At 34.2% G+C, this 10,137-nt stretch overlaps 1 protein-coding gene across 1 annotated transcript; it reads right to left on the bottom strand.

Moving 5' to 3' along the window:
- Positions 1-4,405: 4,405 nt before the first annotated feature.
- On the bottom strand, positions 4,406-8,333 carry LOC129572277 (calreticulin). Its single transcript, XM_055452221.1, has 5 exons — positions 8,047-8,333; positions 7,728-7,832; positions 6,114-6,586; positions 5,820-5,924; positions 4,406-5,483 (listed from the first exon to the last, which is right to left on the bottom strand). Exons 1-5 carry the CDS (start codon positions 8,132-8,134, stop codon positions 5,037-5,039), a joined length of 1,218 nt encoding a protein of 405 aa, XP_055308196.1. The 5' UTR covers positions 8,135-8,333; the 3' UTR covers positions 4,406-5,036.
- Between the last annotated feature and the right edge of the window lie 1,804 nt (positions 8,334-10,137).

Consider the following 10,137-nt stretch of genomic DNA (forward strand, 5'->3'; position numbering starts at 1 on the left):
TTTTCAAATCAATAAAATTTAGACACATATTAAAAGCCGATTTACTTCAAATCCAGCTGATCATTGCTTGGTGAACTTCCATTCCAGTCATGAAATGACATCTCTACACGAAGCTCCTTGGATATAACTTTCATCAATTCAAATTCAATTCCACTTGAGCGAGATTCCTGTGAATTCTTCGAAAAAAATTGTCCAAGTTTCGTGAATTTGATTCGAAGTAGTCCATTGTGTTCCATCAAATTTCCAGATTTGTTCGACTTTTGATACAAATGTGAAGCGTTTATTGCCTCATTTCTACGTAAGCTTGAAGAGTCTACCATTAGTAACACAAAATACAACGGCAAAAGGTATGATGAAACCATCCTTACTGATTGAACTAGACTGACCATTAATGGCACGGAATCGTCCTTACGAATCGATGAAAACATCCAAACAAATATAAACCAGTGAAAGCATCCAGGTTAATTGACTCGATATAACTAATGCACAAAATGTTAATTTCTCTTTTTTTTCTTGATTAAAGTGAATAATTGCTTGTACAATCTACCAATCCAAATGCGATAAAAAGAACAAATCTGATGAGGAAATCCATTAGAGGATTGCATATAGGTATGTCTTACTCAGATTTCGTATCGATAAATATAATCGATGGTGATTATTTTAAATTAACTTGATTTCTGCGCCATTGCCGTGGTAGATTTTGTAAATAATGTCGATGTCCATCACAAAATTGATCAATATACACCCAAATCCAATGTGCCTTTGGTTTATTCATACTTCGAAATGTGATTTGTTCAAGGCAGAACGTTAAGCAGGCACCAAAAATGAAGGGTAAATAAATTAAACATGTTTCCAGTTGTCAATTGGTGCGGCATTTGATATAAGGTACGAGAGTTGGTTTCAGGTTTTCGATCGTTAATCCATTTTGAAAGTAAACCAACTTCGGAGAGTCTGAGTATGCTGTCATCAATTGACGATTTCCAGATATTATCTTTTTTCATCCGTAAGGAAATGGGGAAAGTGATTACATTTTCCGAGCGATCAAAACAAAACAACTTTGAAAGGTCGGAGAGACCATGGCTCATAATGTGATTGTAAGAGCCTCCTACTGCCATGTTGTAGTTTTCATAATGTTTCAAACGGTTCAGACACTCGCGAAGATCTTCACATACATGAAATGAATCGATTTGATGTGACGTGTACTGGGTATGCGGAAGAAAAATGAGAAAAAAATTGATTGAAGTGAATCATGAGTTCTGAATACGCAAAAGTGAACCATGAACCTCCTATGCTGCCCATGTAAATTCATGTTTCACTTTTGCATATTCAGAACTCATGATTCATTTTTGCGAATTTTTTTTCTTGATGCGTTTCAGAATATTTATTCCTGTATTGCCATTTTCATTCTCACAGCCTCGATTGTTCAAAATAATTCAAATACTAGATGAGAATTCACTTGAGAAATTGAGACATAAAGTAACAAATGAAAAATTATAAAATATGTTCAATTCACCCTCGATTCAAATTTGATCAAATCCAACACTTTTTGTGTGCCCACAAGTCGAAAATTATTCACAATCAGTTCGTCAATCGATGTAATTTGATGCTTTTGCAGAGGTTCATTTAAAAATTTATGAGCGTAGGTTCCAATCATGATCGAAAAGTAAACTCCAATGATTAGCATCATGCCATAGAATATGCGAATTGCACCATGTATGGGCCGAAACTTTGGTCCAAGACCAAAGAATGCGGTCAATGAAACTTGCCAAATAGCATAATGGAAATTGTATACATTTTTCTACTGTGCCACATCCATACATACTTGTCTGCTATGAAAATGGATTGGAAGACCAGCGGGTAGTTCTTTGCTTTTTGAATGCACCACGTCAATTCATCTTGCATGTATGGCATCGAAAATTGTAATCCCCCTGTTTCATTCACATCTGGGAACAATTTGCCGAGCCACACATCTAAAAAAATACGAATAAGAATAATAAGATTATTCTAATCTCTTTACTGAATTATTCCTCATCCAGATAATGAGTCTAATGAAAAACTTTTTTAATAAAAAAAATTTGATTTTCTATGTATAAAAAATTGCTAAGTTCTTTCAATTATTAAAATATTATTATTCGAAAAAAAATTTGAAAATTGAATTAAAAAAAATTAAAAGATCATTCCATACTTGAAATTTTATTCTTTGTCTCCCAAAGAGTGCGACCTATTCCAATCTCGGAATATAATTTTCAGTTGGAACTTCTTCGTCAGCGTTTCCGTTAGTTTGAAATGGATGCCATGAGAAAAAATTCCATTCAAATCTTTGTATAGATGTGGTTCAATGTGGTTGTCTTCGACATGATGCAATTTTGTGTCTTTTTGTAGAATTTCATCTTTATTTTTTTCACTGCCAAATCCCGACACCACAATTACCGTAGCAAAATAAGCACAAAATAGTACAGAAATTTTCATTGTTCCTTTTCAAATCAAGCGTTTCAATGTGACTGATTGATTATTACACATTTCACCAGGATTTTATTCCATTTCCTGGTCCAATTGAGCCATATACGATTTATTGGTAGACATTTTTTGTTTTGGCCGTATCTTTTAGTATGGAGATAATGGAATTTTAAACGAGAGTTACACCCATTATGAAATAAAAGCAATTTTTAATCCTTCACTTATTGTCTTGCGAATCAATATCCATTTAGATAAAATATTAAATCACTTTGTCGAACTTCCGTGCAGTGAACAAATAAATGCCCAAACAACATGAGCGTAATTTCTGATAAAATAGGGAAATATATTTGGACAGAATATAGTGAAGATTCATAATTATGATCTATTATATCACTAGATTATAATCAAAAGTTAGGTGTGAACCACTGTATCAGTTTGATAAATCAAATTTGAATTTTATTTTTCTTCTCCTTATTCCGATACAATTTACACGAAAAAAAGTAATTTATTCAACAAAAAAATCTCGTGTGTCCAAATTTTTTTTTCTTTTATTGGAAAAAAATTATTTCACCCAAATGATAATAATTGGGCATTCATTTGTTCATTACACGGATATTCGACTAAACGGTACAATATTTTATCTTAATGGTTATTGATTCGCAAGAGTGAAAATAAGTGAAGGATTGAATATTTCTATTCTATTAACCATTTATCGATTGTCAGTTATACCCAGGAAAAAATATTAATGATTTACTTCGACTGAAACATCCAACATTCACAAATTTAAAGCATTGTTTAAAACTCCAACGTAATTTATTTTAAATATTCAGCCTAATTGTGGTTTTTAATTACGTCTAGCCACATTGAATTGTTTTCACTGAAATCATTAGGCGTGTACAAATGAGTGAATTCCATTAATATGTGCGAGATACATTTTTAGAAATAACAAGAAGAATTAATTTGTTAAAATTTCAAAGAATTTAATTTTTTCCAAATAATCGACCCAAAAATTATAATTACATAGTATACGAGTGTTCCACGCGATTAAGCCATTGAGGACCCATGCCTCAATTATTTATTCATGATTTTTTCACAGCCGTCTCGTTCCCATTGACACTCCCGAGTGGCGGTCATAACGCCCCGGACGGATATCATACTCTAATGTTATAGAAAACACAGAAGCATCCTGTTATGCCACTCATACTCCCATATAATTCCAAAGAATGAATTCGCATATAAAGATATACCAATGAATGACATAAACACATGTCAAGTTCCCTCAATTATTTGATTAATAAAAATTATTCAAAAATCATGAATAAAAAATTCAAAGAAAATCAATGAAAATCAATGAATACACTAAAAACATATCAATTATGTTATGATTATTAATGGATTATACAATACGTATTTCCAATGTAAAGTCTTCAATACCTTTGCATATACCATATACTGCTTTGAAATTCAATTAAAAATGCAAAAAAAAATTCCAAAGAGATTTCTAACTCATTCTGAATTGAAACCTTTATGCAAAATGCTTCTTTTGCCTTAATAGTAAAATGCGAGAATAATGTTGCCAAAAAAGGAGAGAAAAAACGCACGAGATATTGTTTTGGTATATTTTCGATCAAGTGAGTTGCAAGAACTCAATAATTTATTGATTCTCTCAATATCAACTAAATCAGTAAATGAAACATCAGTCGAACAAATATTGTGTTGGTTTTCTTTTTTTCTCGGTCACTCTTACAAATACATACAAAGTTCTCTTATATAAATTAAATCGCAATGCTGTTGTTTTGCAATATTTTGTGATGGATCATCGCAACGGCGAATGAATTTCAATAGCACACACAAGCAAAAAGAATGTAATAAGCCGCAAACAAAAGAATTGATTGAAATGAATGATCGCAAAGAAGAATAAGAAAAAGAACAAAAAACGACGCGAAAATTCAATTTCAATCTTCGATTTTATTTTTGATTCAAAAGAGGAAGAAGAAAACCAAAATTCATTTCTAAAACAAATATGTTTTTCGTTTACACAAGAAAATATTACAACTATTTCCTTTCTTTGTATTTTTCTTTTAAATTACTGACATTTAAATTAAAAAAAGAAATTTTTATGCATAAATTTTTTGACATCTTATTTTTTGTTTTTTCTCATTTCGCTTTAGCATTGTTTTCCATTCCTATTAAAAAAAAATTCCAATTAATTATTTACAGCCTATTTTGATTTCATTATTAGTTTTTCTTTTAGACACAATACGAAAATCTACACAAAAAATTGGATCTCTTAACATTGTTTTGCCGTTTGCAGTTCAACAAATATATCGCTAGGATAATTGTGAGCACGCGAATTTCATTTGCGGGGTTATTGTGCAAGCAAAGCAAACTAGAACAAAAACACCCGTAAAGTGTGTAATGTGAATGTGGTGGACTGACACGGCGCGAAAGAAAATGACAAGCTTTTGTTGTTGTTGGTGGTGGTTTGTCTTAAGATGAGATGATGCTGAAAATTGTCGTTTGCTTGTGTGTGTTTGTGTGTGTGTGTGTGTGTGTGCGGATGACAATCGGTTTGGAATTTACAATTCGTCGTGCTCTTCGGCTGGTGTGGCTTCGCCAGTAGCTTCATCTTCTTCATCATCCAAATCTTCATCGTCCTTAGGTGCTGGTTCGGCGGCCTTGACTTCGGCTTCAGCCTTCTTGCGCTCTTCTTCATCTTGTTGATCCTTGACCTTCTTTTCACCTTCTTGAGTGGCTTTGACACCGGCAGCTTGAGCCTTGGCGTATTCAATGTCGTCGGTGATCAAGAAATTGCTGAAGATTGTGCCCGATCTCACTTGCCACAAGTCCAAACCAACACCGCACACTTCTTCGCGCAAGTACAAGTTGGGGTCTGGTGTGTATTCTGGGTTATCGATTTCTGGATGCTTCCACACGCCCTTGTAGTTTGGATTGTCGATTTGCTTTGGTGACCATTCGCCTTTGTATTCTGGGTTTGGAATCATTGGTGGTTCCCATTCGCCGTCCTGTTTGCAATGAAAATAAAAAGTGATGGAATTTGATTAGTTTTTGATAAAAAAAATACTAATAATTTGAATTTTATTTTAAAAATGGACAATAAAAATTGTTCAAACTTTGCTTCTTCAGCACTTGCTTTCAGTCTTTGCAAACATATGGACATGTATGCTCTAAAATATTACTACATCGGAAAATTCGTTGAAATAATTCAGAATATCGATAAATTGAGATGAAAATTGGATTTTTCTGGTTTACACTTCAGCCGTGAATTTAAAAAAAAAAGTAGAAAAATTCTGTAATTTCAACAATTTTTTCTTTCTTTAATAGTTTCAACAATTGCTTACAATTTCATCTTCCCAATCATCTGGTCGGGTGGCTTCTGGGTCTTGGATGGTTTCTGGCTTGTCCCAATCTTCTGGCTTTTGGTCATCTGGGTCTGGAATGGTGGCCTGTAGTAAAATAAAATGAGAAATTTTTACAAATTTGCCATTTTAAACATGTTTCATTTCAATTTCAATATTTTTTGAGCAAAAATTTACTTTTTCAAGTTAAATTTGGGTATTTTATTCATTTTTTTTCTAAATAAATTTATTTCATCGAACTTTCTATTCATAAAAAAAAACCTGTAATACACTTACGCGTTCGTCCCAGTCTTCTGGTTTTTTTGCTTCTGGATCCTTGATTTTCTTTTGTGGCAAAAAGTCCCAGTCATCTTCCAAATTACCGGACTCAACCTTTTCATTGTCGATCAAAACTTCGTATGTGTTGTCTGGTTGCACGATCAATGTGTAGAAATGAGTGAAGACATCGTCTTTGCATCGGATTTCCTTGTTGATCAAATGGTTTTTGCCCTTGTAGCTGAAGATAACGTGCACTTTTTTGGTGCCAGGTCCGCAAATGTCTGGGCCAAACATCATCAAATATGGGGTTTCACCGTGCAAATTGGTTTGTTCCAATGAGCAATCAAAGACTTTTAAGTAGCCACCGCCGCAGTCAATGTTTTGTTCATGTTTCACGGAGAATTGCAACACCAATGGCTTGTCTTGGTTACTGAATGGAGTGAATTTACGGGAAATAGCATAGAATCGAGCATCTTGTGATGTTTGAAGACCTGAACGAATAGACGAAAAAAGAATTAGTTAATTGTCAAAAGCACATTGAAGCGATAATGTTATCGAAAATCCATTGAATGGGTAAAAATTAAAAGAAAAAATTAATGGAAATAGTCTCCTAGATCGTAACTATTGTAATGAAAACCGGATATAAACCCTAATTACCATACAGGTGATTTCGACCCAGAAATCAGACACACACACACGTAATTAGTTCCAATCTGTCTCATGTGCACTTTTAATGAACGCGTCAGCATTGTACACGAATTGACGACTTTTTAATGATGAGTATCAGACCGTTCTGCCACTGGCAGAGTTAACTACAATTCGAGTCGTGTACTACCGATAATGTACCCGATAAGCAACATTGTTTAACAATCATTTTTTGGTATTCAGTGAATACTATTCACCCATTAACTATTAACTGTCAACGTGGCCTTTGAAATAGAAAGCAGCACGACATCGTTTGTTTAAGCGATAACATTTTGTCGATGCGTTTTGGCTCAATGCCCAGATTTCAACTGGGTTTGTGTGATAAATAACCAAAAATATTAGGTGATATTTTCCGCCTATCGCTCTACTGACTGACGACGACGTCATCAACAAGATTAATCTGTCTGGTTTTTTTAACGAATTTTTCTTTTATCAGATCAATTCGGGATTTGAACCGGGTTTGGCATTTGAAGCAGATGTTTAAACTTTTTTTACTTTTGAGTTGATATGGTTTAGACGCTAGTAAATAGCTGCCTAGAGATTTTCTGTGCTTCGATAAGTGTCAATCAGTTGAAATATTGAATGAGTCTAATAAATCAATGTAGAAGCAAATGGAAAATTCATCATGATTTTTTCAATCGAAAACAGCATTTTTTTATGAAGGAATTTTTCGTGAAAATAACGAAATGAATGGGGCACATTTTTGGAAAAGAGCAAATACTTTTTTCTTTGGATTGCTTTCAATTCACTATCACACAACTGAGTAACACACATACACTCTCACACACACGTTGAGTTTCTAGATGTTTCATGCAACGTGTCCACGTATTGACTTAACGCCCAAAATTCAACTGAACTCAAAAACCACCGACAATATTCCACTTGATTTTCGTGTATTTTGTGCAGAAAAAATTACGGTGTGCGTACCTTTGTCGTTTTCAGCATCGTTATAGAATTTGCCAGCAGTTAATTCGAATTTGCCAAATTCTTTGCCCTCAGCCTTGCTGTACACCCAGTTGTCTTCCCAGTTGCCTAAAAAAATGAGAAAAAAACGAATTTTGATTAGTTTTTAATAAAACCGAATTAAAAAAATGAAAAATTCAAGTGTATGACCGCAGTGTCACACCTATTCATTGTCTTAGGTCTGACATGAGAAAACGCCACATCAGACCCAAGAGAGAGAAAAAAAAAACTATCATTGTTCATTCCACTCAAAATGATAAAGAGAAGAAAAAAAGAACCATACCTTCTTTGAATTTTTCTTCGAAGAAAACATCGGCAAAAGCGGCCGATAGAACGGCACAAATCACTAAGCTAATCACTTGGACTTGCATTTTGTCGTTAGAGAGAGAGAGAGAGAGCGAAAAATGCGCTTATTTCAACTTTAAAAACAAAATTGAAGCTATTCAACAGAGTTCCAACTAATTTATTGAACGAACAAAAACCCGGTCTATTCAGTGTCCCAGCCGCAAATGAAGTGTGTGTATTCGGTGTAATGACAGTTCCAATATACACCGCACAATGTTGTTTGACTGAATAAAACATTCGCATGAATCGAGCGTACGACAGACGTGCGCATACGTGCGTCGTGCTTTTCATATGCATTCGAAAGAGACACAACGATGGGTTGCGTGTCGTTGATCACAACAACTTCATACATGGAGTAATGTGATTGGTCGACACGAAAGCCAATGGAATGAATACAGCGGACGCATCGACACATCAGTTCAATACGAATTCGCCAACACTACGAATTGTCGCGTACACACGAATACACGAAATTTTGTTTACGTTTGATGCAACGACCAACAAAAAGAAAATTGAAGCTAATCTCACTTTCATCACAGTATACCGTTTCAAATACACATTTCATTGCAATACATGCACAGAAAAATGTTACACGAACGATTTTGATTTTAATGACACGATTATTGGAATTATGCGAGGCAACGCGATTACGATGGAATTTATTAAAACATGAATTTTTCATTTGATTGAGACGAATCATATCATTTTAATTTCAATGCAATTGGATGACAACTGTGATTTTGTTTTTCAACGGAGCTGAATTTGACATTGATTGTCATTTGATGGATTCCTTACCTAAATTTGGGCAAATTTTACATCATTTTTAAACTGAAATCTATTCTATTTCCATTTATTTCCAACTATTTTATTTATTTACTCGTTTAAATCGGCTTTTCGAAATCGCCACAATGAAATAGGCGGATTGGTTGGATGGAGACGCCCGCTTTAACTTTATTCTTTGAGCGATATTATGAAACTTTGGGTGTGTGAGAAGTTTTGTGGAACAATAAGTTTTTCGAAACATTTTCAGGAACCGCCAATAGGTGACGTTGAAGTGTTGCAGCGAAAGTCCGATGTTTCACTCAACAATCCAATTCGAAATTGTTCAACATTGTGACTCAAAAGATAATTGGCACAATAATGTGAGAAAAAAATCATTTTCAATTCGTACGGAGTCTTCCATGCGGTCAGATGAGGTGCAACAGATGATTTTATATTAGAATTGAGTTCAAATTTTGGACGATCTGAAAATCTGTACGAAATAAGTTTTCTCTAAAAAAAATTCAGCTCAAATTGAGTTAAAATGAAATTTATTTGATATTGAAGTGGTTTATAAAGAAATGAGACTTAACTATGGAACTTTCGTTCTTTCAACGAAATGAGAACTAAAATCAAAATCTTCTTTTCATTAATTATAAACTTTGTTGACATTCCTTAAGATTAAAATGAAGTTTTGAGTCAAAAATTTAAAATTAATCAAATGACAGAATAGTATTCAAAAGAGAGATAAAAATGTTCTTCATTAAAAGTTAAAATGAAGAGGAAAGTATAAAAAATTGTATAGAAATCGATGCGCCAAATATGTTCATTGAGCCCTTTAAGTTCGTTCGACGAGACGAAAAAGCGCGTTCAATGTGAGCATCGTTCAAAAATCAGGTCATTGCATCGATGATCAACGCTTTGTTGAGTGGCATGCCATTCTGATCCCATTGCAGTGACAAAGGCCTCACGTACCGATTCGTTGCCGTACAAGAATCGTAAATGTAGTTTGACCAGAGACTTGGACACGGCAATGAACTGGGCCAATCGACTGGGCGATGAAATGAAGTCACCGTAAACGAAGAGTTCAGCCAAATGTGAGAGTTGAATAGCAAGTAGCATCAAATTTTGATCCATATTTTCATCGGCAAATACACAATGACCGGGCATCAGGACGAGGGTTCGTAAAGATTTATTCTGAATGATAAACTCGATCCATTTTTCTCCGTGTCGAGAGAAGCCATTCAAAACCAAATGTTCGAGTCGGTCG

This window comes from Sitodiplosis mosellana, unplaced genomic scaffold, assembly GCF_009176505.1.
Source record: "Sitodiplosis mosellana isolate CC-2019 unplaced genomic scaffold, AAFC_SMos_1.0 Smas_scaffold_4603, whole genome shotgun sequence".
In the NCBI taxonomy this organism is placed as follows: domain Eukaryota; kingdom Metazoa; phylum Arthropoda; class Insecta; order Diptera; family Cecidomyiidae; genus Sitodiplosis; species Sitodiplosis mosellana.